This window comes from Terrapene carolina, unplaced genomic scaffold, assembly GCF_002925995.2.
Source record: "Terrapene carolina triunguis isolate 2854851 unplaced genomic scaffold, T_m_triunguis-2.0 Scaffold35098, whole genome shotgun sequence".
NCBI lineage: Eukaryota > Metazoa > Chordata > Testudines > Emydidae > Terrapene > Terrapene triunguis.
Window position 1 is genome coordinate 9,132,250 of NW_020699449.1, and position 17,557 is coordinate 9,149,806.

Genomic DNA, 17,557 nt, shown 5'->3' on the forward strand with positions numbered 1-17,557 from the left:
AACCAGGGATTGGCAAACTACGGCCCGTGGGCCGGATCCAGCCCCTCAGGGTTTTGGATCTGGCCTGCAGGATTCCCTGCACCCCTCCTGCACCCCAACCCCTGCCCTGAGCCCCCTCGTACACCCCGCACCCCTCCTGCACCCCAACCCCCTGCCCTGAGCCCCCTGCCGCACCCCGCAACCCTCCTGCCCCGATCCCTTGCCCTGAGCCGCTTCCTGCACACCGCACCTCCTCCCACACCCCAACCTCCTGCCCCGCCCCTGCATACAATTTCCCCACCCAGATGTGGCCCTCGGCCCAAAAAGTTTGCCCACCCCTGCTCTAAACCCACCTTTATGCATAAGGAGCCATATCTGCTCTCAGTTGCACCTGTGTAAATCCAGACTAACTCTGTTGAAGTGAATGAAGCCCAGGAGTGAACTTTGGACCCCACTGAAGGCAGTGGGAGCTTTACTATAGATTTCAAAGGGATCAAGATTTGATCCTCAGTTTGTAGCTGTGTAAGAGCCTGATCTTACTGATGTCACTGTAAGCTTTGCCATTTATTTCAATAGGTTCAGGATAAGAATCTAAATGGGAGCAAAATATAAACCAAGATTACCAGTAGCATGCAGGAGACACAATTGGGGTGGTTGTCACTGCATATATAATATAATATAATTATAATTAATTAATTAGGGCTGTCAAGCAACTAAAAAAATTAAACACTATTAGTCGTGCGATTTAAAAAATTAATCGTGATTAATCGCACTGTTAAACAATAATAGAATACCATTTATTTAGATATTTTTGGATGTTTTCTACATTTTCAAATATATTTATTTCAGTTACAACACAGAATACAAAGTGTACAGTGCTCACTTTATATTTATTTTTATTACAAATATTTGCACTGTAAAAAACAAAAGAAATAGAATATTTCAATTCACCTAATACGAGCACTGTAGTGCAATCTCTTTATCATGAAAGTTGAACTTACAAATGTAGAATTATGTACAAAAAATAACTGCATTCAAAATAAAACAATGTAAAACTTTAGAACCTACAAGTCCACTCTGTCCTACTTCAGCCAATCGCTCAGACAAACAAGTTTGGTTACAATTTGCAGGAGATAATGCTGCCCACGTCTTGTTTACAATGTCACTTGAAAGTGAGAACAGGCATTCGCATGGCACTGTTGTAGCCGGCGTCAGAAGATATTTACGTGCCAGATGTGCTAAAGATTCATATGTCACTTTATGCTTCAACCACCATTCCAAAATATATGCGTCCGTGCTGATGATGGGTTCTGCTCGATAATGAGCCAAAGCAGAGCGGACCAACGCATATTCATTTTCATCATCTGAGTCAGATGCCACCAGCAGAAGGTTGATTTTCTTTTTTGGTGGTTCATGTTCTGCAGTTTCCGCATCAGAGTGTTGCTCTTTTAAGACATCCGAAAGACACCTTGTCCCTCTCAGATTTTGGAAGGCACTTCAGATTCTTAAACCTTGAGTCGAGTGCTGTAGCTATCTTTAGAAATCTCACATTGGTACTTTCTTTGTGTTTTATCAAATCTGCAGTGAAAGTGTTCTTAAAACGAACATGTGTTGGGTCATCATCTGAGACTGCTATAACATGAAATATATGCAGAATTTGCTTAAAACTGAACAGGAGACATACAATCCTCCCCCAAGGAGTTCAGTCACAAATTTAATTAACGCATCAACATAGAAGCATGTCCTCTGGAATGGTGGCTGAAGCACGAAGGGGCAAATGAATGTTTAGCACATCTGGCACGTAAATACCTTGCAACGCCGGCTACAAAAGTGCCATGCGAATGCCTGTTCTCACTTTCAGGTGACATTGTAAATAAGCAGTCAGCAGTATCTCCCATAAATGTAAACAAATTTGTTTGTCTTAGCAATTGACTGAACAAGAAGTAGGACTGAGTGGACTTGTAGGCTCTAAAGTTTTACATTGTTTTGTTTTCGAGTGCAGTTATGTAACAAAAAAATCTACATTTGTAAGTTACACTTCCACGATAAAGAGATGGCACTACAGTACTTGTATGAGGTGAATTGAAAAATACTCTTTCTTTTGTTTATCATTTTTACAGTGCAAATATTTGTAATAAAAACAATAATATAAAGTGAGCACTGTACACTTTGTAGTCTGTGTTGTAATAGAAATAAATATATTTGAAAATGTAGAAAAACATCCAAAAATATTTAATAAATGTCAATTGGTGTTCTATTGTTTAACAGTGCGATTAATCGCGATTAATTTTTAATTACAGTTAATTTTTTTGAGTTAATCACGTGAGTTAACTGCAATTAATCAACAGCCCTAAATATAATATAATATATAGTATTATATGAATAAATAATATATGAATAATTTATTTTTGATAATTTTTCCTTTTACTGCATTCCTTATCGCTGTCACAGAACAATGGTACATCACAGATTTTTTTACTTTATTTTTATTAATCACTCACACAGTGCCATTAGTTCACATGATGCAGTACACGTGCTGTATTGAGCAAGTAATCAAAACCTTATCGCGAGGGCTTAAAATCAGTGGGCACAAGCTGCCCCCGTATGGGATGGTACAATACAAAGCAGAAAAAGAACAGAGTCTGATGCAGTCAATACAGATGCATTGTAGAATAGGTGTGTGATTTAGTGTATATGTTTTGGAGACTGTGCCAGCCATAGTGGAAGATGTTGTTAGACTAAAGCAGTATTTTTCAAGGATAGCAATTTCAATACTAAGCTTTGCAGTATGATCTGTATGCTGGCCAGACACATGTCATGAGTAGCTACACTTCAGTGGGTTTACTGAGAATTAGACGTGTTACTAGAACTGCCCTGGCAGCGTTATAAAACTATCTTGGCTGTCTGAGTACTAGGAAAGCTTCCACACTGCTGCTTAGGTTGGACAATGAAGCAGGAGGAGCGCAAATGGAAAGTTTTTATGCTCAGCTGTTCTGTGTAACCACAATTTAAATAAACCCATCTAGCACACGCTGACATGTCATAACTGCCAATACATGGTCTCAGGATGTCGATTAGTTGCCTTTCCTAGTTCTCCCTAGGAAAATGTAGGAGTTTACGAAGTAGGGTGAAACCCTAAATGGTGCTCAGGAAGGATGGTTTTATGGCTAAAGCACGGGAATAAGAGTCAAGAGATCTGGTTCTGTATGCCAGTTACTGACTTCCTATGTGACTTTAGCAGGGCCGGCTCTAGGTTTTTTGCCGCCCGAAGCAAAAAAATTTTTGGCTGCCCCCCACCCCAACCCTGGGCTCTCCACCCCCCCACCAGTGCCCTCCCCCACCCGCACTCCCTGCCGCCCCAGCCCTGGGCTCCCCCCCCAAACGTGACCACCTCGTTCACCACAGCAATCCCCGTTTACACTTGCCGTGGGGATCAAACCGTTTCTCTTTTTATTTCACTTTAGTATAAATCTCGCCCCCACCCGTCCCCCGCAACCCCATCTTTAGTGCTCTAAATGCACATGGAAGGCATAGGGACTTACCCCCTCTCCTCCTTCACCCTCCTCCGTGAGTACATCACACCCAGCTTCTCTGCCAGTGTAGAGCCCCCAAGCACCCCCACACCCACTCCTCTGCCTGACCCCTCTTTACTAGATCCCCATCCCTTTCCGGGTACAAGGTTTGAGGGTTATCAGGAGGGTTGCGGGAGAAGAGGTGCAGGGGCAGGGGGAGGTGTGGGAGGAGAGGGCTGGGGGAGAGTACAAGGGGAAGGGGTGGAGTGATGGGGGGAGGTACAAGTGAAGAGGCTGCGAGCGGGATGGGGGGTGCAAGGGCTGAGAGCTGACAGCTGCTTCCCCAGCCCCGTGCAGGCAGAGCCGAGAGGATGGACACTGACCTCCAGGTGTCCAAGCCGCGGGGTTCCCCCGGCGGGGCAGTATCCCCCGCTCGGAGCCGGGCTCTCCCTGCCCCTGGCGCTGTGGGGGCCCGGGGCAAGCAGCGCAGGGCTGAGGCGGGGGAGGTGCGCGGCGGGCTGGATCCGGGGACAGGAGGGGGCAGCCCAGCCACTCGCCCTATCAGCGCGCGAGCCGGGATCCGCACCCCCTGCCCAGCCTGGTGGCACCCTGCACAACCCACTCAGACGGGAAAACGCCGCGCCGCCCTGGGGAGACTCAGAGCAGCAGCAGTGGCGGCAGCAGGACCCCTCCTCCCTCCTCGCATCCCGGGCCCCGCTTCCCTCCCTCCTCACATCCCGGGCCCCGCTTCCCTCCCTCCCCGGCTCCTCACACACTTCGAGAGCCCCTCTCAACGCCGCAGCCCGGGCTCGGCTCCAGGGGAAGATGCTCTGGCTCTCCAGCAGCAGGGCTCTGGCCAGGGCCGGCTCCCGGCTTTTTGCCACCCCAAGCAAAAAAAAAAAAAGAGGGCCAGAATGCCGCCCCTTGGAAAGTGCCGCCCCAAGCACATGCTTGGAGTGCTGGTGCCCAGAGCCGGCCCTGGACTTTAGCCTCTGATAATTAAGGCAATGTCTTTCGAAAACTTAACCTTACCAGCTCAGTGCTTCACCTTCCTTACGTATAGAAAGGAAATAATGCCACTTCCTTACCTCACGGGGTTCTTGTGAGACTTAATTCAGTGCAGTTTGTAAAGCACATCCTGATTCTTGGAGTGAAAGTGCTCTAGAAGCCCGGGGCATAGCTCTCCGCTGCTTTGCACCTTGTATCAGCATTTACACATGAGCAAGGGGAGCGGGAAAATACTACAAAATCAGAATGGGAGCATTCTGCACTCACGCAGGTGTAAACAACCACACGGGGTGCAAAGCAGTGGATTCCTGTTATTCAGGATTCCAACCTATGACCTAGTCTGTGGAGTTTTCTGTTGGAAATGATACCCCAAGTAATGTTGAAGTTGATACTGCAGGTCCTAAAGCAAACATTTGTGGCTTTACACTGTGCTTTACAAATGTATTAGCTACCTTGAGTTAATCGGCCAGCAGCTAACTAAAGGTAGAAAACTCTACTATATATGTCATACATTCGGTGACCCTAGAAAACAAGGAATACATAAGGAGCTGCATGCAATCTAATCTCATCAGTCCTTATTCTGGCATTGTTCCCGTTGAATTCAATTGTTTACATATTGTTTTGTTTTGAAGTTATCTGTGTCTCTAGTGTCCTTGAGCCCTGGCAAGGGAAGAAGTTTTCAAAAATAAAATAATTAATATTTATTGCCTGTGCCAATTAGACTCTGTGACATTTGATTTTTTTTAAATCCATTGATTTGGTTCTTTTCCATTTAGCAAATATTTCTCCCTCCATGTGTTTGGAATCTAGTTGAAATAGTTTCAGTTTATATAATGCCCTGTCTTCATGCCAAAACTTTGTATCCACAAGCACCGACCATGAATGTCAGGACTGCTCTGGGGAAAGCTATTTTGTTTCTGCTGCAGAAACACCATGAGAAGAACAAAGCAACCGATGTGCTTGGTCCCACAAAAATAGGCTTTTAGAGGTTTTTTTGGCAGTGGTGTAAAACAGGCATGCTCTGTCTAATGGGGAGCTAATATTTAATATCAAAGTGATACACCTTTTGGGAAGGTGATTTGGGTTATTGGAGAAGGAGATAGTGTACCACTTAGTGGGCTTGAAATGGGTCTGCTTTTCTGCATACTCTCAGAGAAGGCATGTGGACCTGTAAGGATTGGGGGTGATGTGACCCCAGTCCTGATGTATAAATGGCATCCCCCAGGCTGTTTCTCCCTTCAATGCTAGTTTTATTGATGGAGAAGGAACTAGAAGACAGGTGGTTTGATCTGGAGATTCCATCCATGAGGGTTTAGGCCCTTGTTCTGCAAGCTGCTTGGCACAGAGTTTGGGGGCTTTAATACAGTTCTTGCAGGATTGAGATTTGGGCTAAAGAGGACAGTTCTCCTACAGTCACTGAAGCATGAATTCTAAAATCTTTTGTGTGGATATACATACGAAGTTTTAAACAAATTGATGGGGCTTTTATTTAATATTCTAAAATGGTCGCAGTAGTAGTCAAATCTGCCTGCAGTAATGACCTGTCTGGAGTCTCATGAGTGTTTCTCAGAAGTCATCCTCAAGCAGACCCTGAGTAATGTACAAATCACACAATTAAAACAGGTCTCACTTGTTATACACAGATTCTTTTTAAACAAAATGAATTTTCCCATCGCTGAAAGAGAAGCAAGGGAGGATCAAGAATGTGAAACAGAGAATGTAAAGGAATTTGCCTGATCCAAGGTTAAAAGTGGATGAACTATTTTTTACCTTTGCAAGAGATTGTCTGCAAAATGTAACCGTAGCAACAACAGTAATATTCCCTACCCTCCTGAAATGAACAGTTTCCAAAGCACAGCACAGCAGTACTTCTTTAGATGATGCTTTGGCAGGTAGTGAATAATGTGTGACAGTGTACAATACAAAGAAACCTTGTTTTAATCTATTGCTGTTCACAAGGCAAGAATAATAATACTTTGCTATTACAGGACATTTTCCATGCAAGGTTCACAAAGTACTTTGCAAAATGCAAATGAATAAAGTCTTGCAACACTCACTTTCATCAGAGAAATGTCATCCCTGTTCTGTAAATGGGTTTGATTCTAGATTAATCTGCATCCCCTTGAGCTGTTGTAGTATTTCATACTTACCTGATGGGAATGTTGTTACGTGTCCAGGTAATCTCTGGCTCGGGGTAGGAGTCCACTACACACATGAATTTAGCAACCTCTTCTACTAATGCGTCCACGGTTTCCAGAGGAGTGTTGATAAGGGGAGCTACAGAAAGAAGGGGAGAAAATATGCGATTTCAATCCTGGGTTTCTTCTGAGCAATGACTGCTAATTCATCAAACCACCTGTTGACTTCACAGGCACAAACCAATGGGACACTGCTGTGAAGGGCCAATGTAAGTGGGGTCACCTCCCGACCCCTTCCCTGGAATTCAGTAATTCTCCGACACGGAACTAGGCCACTCATAACCGGCCGGTGGGGTTGGCAATTCTCTGCACCCCCAGCACTCGCAAGTCTGCACACTCTTCCAATACACACTGGGCCTCCTGCACTAGCACAGTTGAACTGAGGTTCCCGTAGGCATTTATTTCCTAGTTTCTTTGTCATGTTTTTTTCTTAAACTCTCTAAGGGATAGACAGTGAAGTTACCCCAAATCTGGTGTGATTCAGAGAGTCACGGTTCAGTCCCTGCTTCCCCCTCCATGCCCGCTCAGCAGCAGTGGTTGGCATGTTGGGGGGCGGGGTCAGATCCTAGGCTTTGCCCACTACCTGCCTACACAAGGGGACCTAGTCGCTCCAGCAGCAACTGCTCATCTTTGCATGGACCAGCAATGCTGGATCTATCCGTGGGAATAAGAGGGCTCCTTGACACCCCGTGTGAGTGTGATGCGCCACTGATGCCAAAAAATGTGAGCTTCAGGAATCCTTGTCATTAATGCAGACTGTTTCAGTTCTACTGTATTTCTTTATTTTTTAAAAAATGTGTAATACTATTACTGGCATAGGTTAGGGATAATTTATAAATGCCTGTAGCGGGGTGGTTACCCTGCTCCTGCCCGGAGAGGTTAAAAACAGCCTGGGAGAGGGCTGTGGCAAGCAGCTCCGAGGCTGACTGGGGAGGCAGCCTCAGCTGGGGCCACGCCCCAATCAGGGCCCAGCTGGCCCTTATAAGAGGGCAGTGGGCTAGGAGCAGAGTCAGTCTCTCTCTGCCTGTAGAGAGGGAAGGACCTGGTTGCTTAGGAGCTCACAGGGTACCTAGAGTGGAGCAGGGCTGGGGGAAGGCCAGAGGAGCTGGGGAGCTCTGGCCTGGAAAGCCCCCAGGCTGCAGGCCTTGTTAAAGGCCCAGGAGGGTACTGGGGTTGCAGAGGGCAGCCCAGGGGTAGGCTGAGGCAGCAGATCCAAACCCCTCCTTGCCAATGATGAGTGGCCTTTACAGACTGCAGTCTGCCCCAGTGAACAGGGGCTAGATGGTGACTGGCAGTAGCCACTGAGGCGAGGTGGGGATAGGGGGTTGGAGGTTCCCCTGAGTGGGGGTTGCTGCAGTGGGCAGAACCCCTGGGTAAAGGGCACTGGGGTCCGGGAGGGACACGGAGGCCAGCAGCAAGCGGGACACCGGCTTGCAGAGGGTGCTCTGGAGCTGGAAAAAGAGCTAATTCCCAGGAAACCAGCAGGAGGCGCCGCAGGGGTAAGTCTCGCCCCGTTACAATGCCCGTGAGGTACGGCAATACCACAGCCTGACTGACACACAACCTCTTGCTTCTTTTTCCTTAATAAGCTAGTGCCCAGTGTGATGCAGATAATAAATAACTATACCTTACATTTATTATCGGGCACTCATCATCAACTGAAATGCTGCTTTATCTTTGGAAAGGTATTTTCCAAGCCCCGTGGTAAAAGCTGAAGCATAGTCGGTAGAGATCAAAAGGCACCTCTCATAATTATTTTCCCTCCCCATGGTGATCCCAGCAACCAAAGATACACAACCGGTAACTCTTAATGTATGACTGGTAGAGACACACATCCAGTACTTGGTACACTGGATTTCATTGACAGCTGTGCATACATTTGAACTAGCCGTCTGCTTCTCTGTGAAATACTGCAGTGAACATGAAGAAGCAACAAAAGAAATCCCAGTGACCTTTAAAGAGTACAAAGAAAATTATCTTGCCCGTACATAAATTACTAAATAGACATACTGTGTTTACTGCAGAGATGTCTGGTACATTTTGATGTCTCTTGGTGGAAAAAAATCTTGTCTGCATCCTCTCTAGCCAATACAATCAATCTTAAATTTTCCTGAGCACTAAAATGCACCAAAAACATATGGCAATGTGAGGCACTCCAGTATAAATGAGACAGACTATTTAGATGGTATAGTACAGAATTTGTGCCCGATTCTTTTCTCACTTATCTGGGTGTAACTTAGGCCTCCATTGGCGTTATGGAGTCCAACTGGAGTAAAATTGAGGCGAATCAGGCCCTTCATGCTAACTATACCTTTCAAGTTCACGTTATTGTACAGTATTTTTGAAAATTGCTACCAAAACATGTTTATGCTAATAAAATTTCTTTTCAATACGACTGCAAACTGCTCATAGTGATCAGTAATTACAGTTATGTGAAAAACAAATCATAATTCTGCAGCTAAAAGAAACAAGATAGCTGCATCAGGTTATCACTGCTTTAAAGGATGCAGGGTGTTTTTTTATTACTGCGTAAGAAGTCTCTTCCTCATTGTTCGCAAGTGTTACAGCTGGGGTAAAATCCTGGCCCCATTGAGGTCAATGGGAGTTTTATCACTGACTTCAGTGAAGCCAGGATTTCACTCCAGGTCCTATTGAAAAAGACATCAAGAAAATAATTGTATTGAAATGTTAGAAAACATACACCCAGAGGCACTTGTTGAAGTCCTTTACTGTTGCTAGTACGTTTTCTGCCCTAAATCTGTTCATTTTAAAGAGGACTTAATTATTTTGTGAATCATATTTTTATGGCTGGGTTCTATTATGGGATGGATTGGTTGGAATGGCTTTCTTGTGTGTGATATTTTAAATATCGGCATGCCTAGAACTGTGGAAAGGTGCATTTTGATCTCGAGCTACTTTAATTAACGAATTAGCTAAAATGCATTCTGTATACTGCATACTGATTGTATTCATGAGATAAATGTAGCTATGTTGAGGGAGAATGCAGTAACAGCTGATATACTGGATGTATTACTGATAGTACTTTGCTCATCAGGCAAAACAAGATCCCCTAAGAGTTAGGTAGTAAACAGATAGAATGGACACAATTAAAGAGTTTTATTTTACCTTTTTACTGGTAGATAAGTTACCATTGGCACTAGCACTATTCTGCTTTATGGGCCTAATCCAGCTCCCATTCAAATTAATGGCATAACTCTCAGGGCAAGATTAGCCACTATATGTATAGGGAATGGCCTCCAAACAACTAATATTTTACCTATCAGAAAAACAGTTAAAAGAAAACTTGTTAACAGTGCCCTCTGTTGCTTTCTAAGCCTTTATAACAATAATGTTAATAACTGGGGATATCCTGAACTTACCTTCCTATCTTTTTATTTTCCCATATTAACATTTAATATTGGGATAATAGAGAAGATTGAGAAAGTATTATTTTACTAGGATGAGAGAAAAGAAGGACACAGGTCTAAGCAGTACTTGGTGTGTTTGTGTGACACAGTAATTTGTGGGCTGTGCCACCATTTTGTTTCTGTCCAGGGAGAGATCCCCAAAATGGCAGTGACCGATGCTTATTTAGAGATTGACATCAAAAAACTCCTGGTGTCGATGAGAACCAGTGCTTTCCCAGCTAGAAAATCACATCAAATCAAATGGTGTCCATATTGCCAATGTTTAAATTAATTGAGAAAAATGCACATGCCTAGGTTTGAGAAACCGGCCAAGACTTTTGCGTGCTGCAGCACACAGGACAGTCAGGACTATGCCTCTGACATTTTTAGATATCATTATAACTTTAAATAGCATCATAAGACATATAACTTCTCCATCCTTAAGGCCATTCAGGTGCCATTTTCCTGGGCATCAACTGTAAGTTTAGGAAGTAGTAAAAGGATTCACGGTCAATATTAAAAGTTTCTAGTGTTCATTACTTACAGTGAGAAGATAGTGGACCCTGTTCTAAGTTCAGTCCATCAGTGAGTACTGGGTTGTTTTTTATTTTGAAATTAACCTTTTTTAAGTGAACAAATGAAACAGACAAATAACATTTACCCCCATTCCAGCATTGTAGACTCTTGGAAATAGTGAAACTTCTGTAACTATGACCTGCTCTTGTGTGCATTTCTGACCATTGCTGGTCCAGCTTTGCTGCAAAACCTATCAAAGATATTATTTTGTGGTCTTTTCAGCACACTTGGTTGCATTCACATGTTCAGACTCGCTCATGAAACACGCCAATTGACATGAACATGACGTTTAGCTTTCTTAAAAAGAAAATCCAGTGCAAATGTTTCATGAAAGGGCAGACGTCTCTTCATTGCATGATGGTATCAGAAAAATCATTTCTATCTCGTTTTGTTTTCTTGTCTCCACAGTCTTGCTACTATCTACCTTGCTCTTCCCAAGCCTTATCTAGTGTTGCTGCCTTAATACAAAACCTTGGGGCCAATTTCCATGTCAACAAATTTGGAAAGCAAACAAAACAGTCTGATCACTGGTTATAGGTATTCATCTTGACTTGGGCAGAGCTATTGGCATAATAGGTGACTAGCAGCTTCCTCTTGGGTTAAATGTCTTTTTCCAGAGACAGTGTAGTTTATGGTATATTTTGATCCGGTCCAAATAATCAATATGAAAAAATAAAAATGTTACATTCGCCTAGCTGACAGTTGGGTTCCCTTATGGTTAATCTTCAGTTCCCATTTCAATAAAGTTGCATTTGCATCTCTCAGAATTTTCTGAACCGATTTTTAGAATCTCATATTGGCTACTTATTGTGGTGTGTGTGTGTGTGTAGGCATTTTATATATACACATGTATATGTATTATATATACAAATATGATTTATACATCTACATACATAGACGCACCAGAATATCATAAATCTTTTGATCCTAACACATAGTATACCCATCAGCAGTTAAGTCTTAGTAGCTTCCTTTGACATGACAAACACCCATCCTATGCAAACTGGACCCAAAGAACATCCTTGACCTTTACAGTGACACTAAGTGCTATCTGTAAATAAACACCCTTCAGCTTTAGGTAGAAATGCAGGATCATTTCATCATTATCCTCTAAAGACAATAAAGAAATGACCAGACTAGTGAAACTGAAAGCAGTGCATTTATACAGTTTTCAGTAATGACACCAGGGTCCCGACTTACAAGCCTCGCCTGTCCTTATAAAAACTCCTTAACCAGTCACAAAAGCTAAGAGAAGATGAAGGCTGTTTAAACAAACCTTTTGGAAGTTTTTCAGCTAAACTGAAGGCCGCCAGGGTGAAGATATGTACGAGTGGAATGTTCATTAAGTCTTTCATGGTTAATCCAGAATCATACAACGCTCCTTTAGGCAAAGTGCACTGAGTTCCCTGCCGGTTTCATTTTAAACCATGGTTTGTTACAAAGTGCCTCAGTTAATGACCGTCTCTGCTGCGGAGTGTATGGGATCTAACTATAATCAGGAATTCTCAGACGTGGCTGCAGTGATGGACAGGGCCAGCTGGTGTGCGTCCACTTAGGTCAGTACGAAAATGTGGGGCTCATGAAACAAGAGAAAGCAAATCCCTTTAGAATTCCTTTTGAGCAAAGAGAGTGGAATACAATGGCTGAATGCCTTTCCAAAACAATAACCTGACCCAGTACAGCACAAATTGCCAGGCCTTTACCCCAGCCCAAGGTAAATACACTAGTAATACATATGTTTGTCATTGACACTGGATTTTCTTTCAATTTGGTCCTCTTTCTTTTTCTCAGTCTCTCTCTCTCTCTCTTTTGTCATAATCCCTGGTGAGTAGCTGAAATATACCACCTGTTCTACTTCAGAGAGCACTTTTCTTTTGCTTAGTATGTACATCTGCTAGAGCACGAGATGTTTGAACCTGTGAACTGAAAGCTGGTCTTGTTTATCAAGGAGACTGTCAGTTCTCCAGATTGGTTGCTGCAAACTGAGAAAGCAGTGTCATATCCTGCAAATAGACTCTTGAACCCATACAAGCTTTGGGAAAGTGAAAGATTAATAGCTATCAGGGGAAGCTGCTCAATTTGTGCTCTGGAGGACCAAGTGTATTTCATTATAATCTCAGCAACAGCATGGTCAATTCAGGCAACAGTTGATGTATTCATTTTATGAAATATACATGTTAAATCTAGGCATGATTATCTCAGTGATTTCTTATTATTAGCCAAATCTATATTGAAAAACAAAGCACATTTTCAAGGGAACCTCAATACAACACCTACATATGCACCCAATTTTTATGTATTGTATATTTTTGTGTGTGTGCAGATGCCCAGCATTTGCATGTGTCCCAGCCATGCCAGCAGTGCAGATTGGAAAGTTAGTCTCCAAATTTTCAAAAGTGGTCACTAATTTTAGCTGCCTCCCTTTTTTTTAATTTACTTCATTGTATCTTCACTTCCTGAAGATGGGCCCTGAAAAATTGAGGACCCCAAGATTAGTGAAAACTTTTGAAAGTATAGGCCTAAAGAACTATTTGAATTACAACTACCGAATATCTGGGCTTTTCCCACATCCCCCACCTTGTGTGCCTGCTGTAGACAAGGAGTCACTTATAGTGAATGTGCTAAAGCGCTGGTCAAGGAAGGAAGAGAAGTCCTACCTATCCACGGAGAACTAGCAGGGGCAGTAGCAGTCCTGAAACACGCCTGAAACATCTTATAGAGTGAAGAGCTCAAAGGGGCTAGAGGGAGGAGTAGGGGTGAGAAGAGGGATACATGAGGCTTGGATTCAGAGCACAGATCCTGGAAAAACCTGAGCAAAAGCAGGGAACCGCCTTTTTGTTGTGATTGTACTGCCCCTAGCCCAATGGGGTCCTGGTCCATGACCGGGGCTCCTTTGATGCTACTGTGGCAATAATAATAATATAGAATAAAGAATGGGAAAATCTGAAGGGAGGGAAACAGAGCACTAGGGTTCTAGACAAATTGCTCTAAGAATTATAGCTGTCAATGCGTCTGACGAAGTGGGTATTCACCAACGAAAGCTTATGCTCCAATACGTCTGTTAGTCTATAAGGTGCCATAGGACTCTATCACTTTTTACAGATCCAGACTAACACAGCTACCCCTCTGAGATTTCAATAGTGAATGTGGTACTTTTTATACATGTTTTTAGCCATCCTATTAAATATTTTTAAACTCTAAGTATGGTTTGAAAACCTATAGAAAGGTCACTGTTTTCTTGTTAGTTCTATAGCATTTTACCATAAAGGTAGACAGTAGGGGGTAAGGGTGAAACCTAAGGCATAGGAGAAAGCAGAGGTAAAGGGAAGGAAGAGAGAAACAAGGGGAAATTTGGGGGAGGATGCAGGATCGCAGGAAAGGACAAGAAAGGTCTTTATGAGGAGTCAGGATTGCAATGTATACAAATAGAGTAGTATCCCTTTAAATAGTTTGTGAGACATCTAGTGGTGCTCACTGTGTTCTTTAGTTTTGGAGCTAGCAGAAGCCAGACAGAGCAGAAGTGTGTAAGTGTGTGTGTAAATAAAAAAAAAAAAAACATGGTTATTTAGGAGCCACTGTGCCTCAAGTAGGGTTGGCATCTCCAAGATTGTCCTGGAGTCTCCAGGAATTAAAGATTAATCTCTAAGTAAAGAATATGTCGTGCTGAAACTTCCAGGAATACATCCATCCAAAACTGGCAACCCTATGAGTCTGTGTAGTTTCTTCATATTGTTTTTGTTGCAAAAAAGCAAAAGACACAACTGGGAGGCTCAGGAACTTGGCGAGGAGAAGAAAGGTGTTGAGGGGAGACAAAGACACAGAAGAATTAGATTCAGAAGGGGAAAATGCCCCCGGAAGATAAATGAGTAAAGGAAGACGAGAGGAATCTTCCTTTTCCAGGCCACCACGCATTCCTTAGGAGAGGCAATAATTATGTTTTCTTATTTAAAAAAAAAAAGGGGGGGGTGTTGTTCTGCATGTGAGTTTTGTGGTCCGTAGTCAGTAAAACAGGGCAACAGCACCACACGCTTACTGCTGCCACCTTTACTCCAGGAGCTTTCAGTCACCAAGGATTCTACTGTAGACTATCACAGTAGCACCACAATGTTTGGTTAGTTTTCCCTCACAGATCACTAAGAAGCCGGGGAGCAGCCAAGGGATGTGCAATAATATTGGGTCTAAGTTAATGTTGGGCGGAGATCTTTGGAATTTCCAGGCTTTTGCATACTTGGTTTCTCAACTTCAGTTATGCATTGACAGTAGTTCTTGCAATAAACATATGGAATTCAGTGGAATTTTCCCAGACAGGGAAGTGGAGTTAAAGCGGCCAGAACTTCGTACGTGTGTTTGTGAGAGACAGAAAGAGATACAAGATGGTGTGTGGTATTACAACAATGTTGTTGGCACTTGTTTGGCGTTGCAACATTACTTAGGAGTGAAATTCTTCAGATGAAGCACTTTTTTTAAGTGGGGGTTAAAGTTGAAAGTACATATCAGTGAACTGAATATTAAAGTTATTTAAACTAAAACAAACCTTGGGGAACTAAGAAATTCAGAGTTAAGGCAGAATTTACAAAAAAACCCCACAAATGCCCGGAGAGTCCGCATCACTATATACATCACTGACGTCCTACTCCAGCTCTATTTTGAGGACTTTAGGGTTGCACCTTTATGTTAACCCAGGACTGAATTTCATCCTCAGGACCTGCTCAATCAGTTGAGTTTGGTTTTGTAGCCAAGATTTTTATAGGGGCTTGAAGTCCACTGGTATAGGCTGCAGAAATGTGTTATTTGGTGAAGCCTTTATATTTTTAGAGTGACCATATTACTCCTAATCTCTCGTGTGACCCTTCTTTTTTTTTTTTTTTTTTTGATTGAGGCTTTTAACTTTTCCTTAAAATGAAAGAAGATAATATATTTGTTAAATTTGAATGGAAAGTAGTGCACATGTGAACCAAAGACTATTGGCTTTACAGATTTTTCCAGACACATAGATCAGATTACTATTATTGTTTTACAATTGTACCTAGAGGTCCCAGCCAAGATTGGGATCCCATTGTACTAGATATTATACACAAACATAGTAGACAGTCCCTGTTCTGAGGAACTTACAGTTCCAATAAAGACTTAGTGGAAGTCAGTTGGAGTACTTACAGTGCACTAAGTTAAGCATATGCAGAATCTTTTGCAGAATCGGTGCCTATAAAAACAAGATTAGGAAAGGGTTGGCGAGGATACTTCATCACTACTGGAGCATGCTGAATTAGACATTGGCTATAATAATTTAACCCTTTTTTTCTATTCATGAATCATTTACAAATTGATTTCTGTAAAGAAATTCGCTAGACAAATATCGACTTTGTCAGGAGCCTAGAGGAAGAATCTAAGACTTCCATTATTCTTGTAACACACACTCGCTATATATTGTACTGGATTTTTTAAGTTACAGGATCTGCCATAGTGGATGTGGTCATTGACCAATCTAATCCAGTATTTTATCTTTGACCGTGGTCATTACCTGACACCTTAATGAAATATGCAACCCCCTTGTAAGGAATCTAGCTAGCTACTATGATGTGTGCAGGGGGCAGAGTAAAGCATGAGATTTAGTTGCCCTTATAGTCTTAACTCATACAGCTACAAATGTTTTTAATGATCATAAAATTATCCAACTTTTAAATGCAGCCCCATGGTATTACTATTAAGGTTCAACAACCTCCTGCAGCACTGAATTCCACTCTCAGCTGTGTAAACAAGTATTTCCATTAAATTTATTCTAAACTTGCTTCCCTTTAGTTCAATCAAGCATCCCACTTGTTCTTTAATGACATGAAGGGATGAAAAGGAGTGATAAATTCATTTTCACTCTGCCATTCATAATGCTGAATAATTCTGTCAAGTCCTTCTTAATCTTCTCATTTTGAGACTACATTATCTCAGACTTTGAATTATTTCATTATATTTAGTGGTACCATAGTTCAGGGGCCTCAGGCCCCCAGTCTCTCTTGTGGCCTGGGCTGTCTGGCCAGACTACATCTCCCATGCTATAATGCAGTCTCCCCTCTGACTGGCATGTGGTGGCTCATTGGAGTCCCAATTGGGGGTGTATCATTGGAGTTGTAGCCCAGCCAGAGAGACTGGCCCATATGGGAAAATAGGGGCATCAGTCACCCAAACTACAACCGCCCAATCTCGTTCCTCCTATTGTGGAAGTGCCGAGAAAGGAGCAGCTATTTCAGCCCTATGGCCTGCATGTGGCTTGTGGGGGGGGGGGGCGGAGAGGGAATGTTCCCTACACAAAAGTCCAATAACTTAGGCTTTACACGTATATGGTGAGTCTTGGTCTCAGAGAATGCAATTCTGCTGTAAGAGAATCCCTTCAAAGCTAAAGACAGTTCAGTCCCTACAGAGCCCCCTACCCTGACACATTTCCCCTTAATGGGTATAATTTGGGAGAGAGATCCATCTTTCATTTACTTCCACACTTTCTCCATCCCCTACGTTCACACAGACATGCAAGCTGACACCGAGCCATGCACTGCCTTCTGTTACACAGGTCACTGGAGTTACAGGATGTAACTGAGTTTGCAGAGGGATATCTGAGGGAAGAAGATTCACACATTACATTTGAGTTTTGCTAGCAGTGCCCTTTTTCTACAAAGAAGACAGCTAAGATAGTCATGTGGCTATCTTTGTTCCCTAGCAGATCACTACAGATTAATCCTTTACTATACATGGACCTCCCTCAACTGGGAGACCTCACATTTCTTCTCCGTGAAGTACCAGCTTGCCAGTGCTTAACCTCACTCTGCTGAAAATCTTACAGCCTAGTTATCCTCAGCAACAGTGCCACAAGAAAGCTGTTGCTGTGTTTCTG

The 17,557-nt window shown here is 42.9% G+C and overlaps 1 protein-coding gene across 1 annotated transcript in view; it reads right to left on the bottom strand.

Annotated features, from left to right (window-relative positions):
- Positions 1 to 12,074, bottom strand: part of LOC112117247 (muscle, skeletal receptor tyrosine protein kinase) — a 79,783-nt gene extending 67,709 nt beyond the window's left edge. Inside the window, exons 1-2 of the mRNA XM_026646485.1 lie at positions 11,957 to 12,074; positions 6,650 to 6,776 (exon numbers count right to left, since the gene is read on the bottom strand). Coding sequence (XP_026502270.1) covers positions 6,650 to 6,776; positions 11,957 to 12,035 — 206 coding nt within the window. The 5' untranslated portion in view covers positions 12,036 to 12,074. The remainder of the gene's footprint in view (positions 1 to 6,649; positions 6,777 to 11,956) is intronic.
- Between the last annotated feature and the right edge of the window lie 5,483 nt (positions 12,075 to 17,557).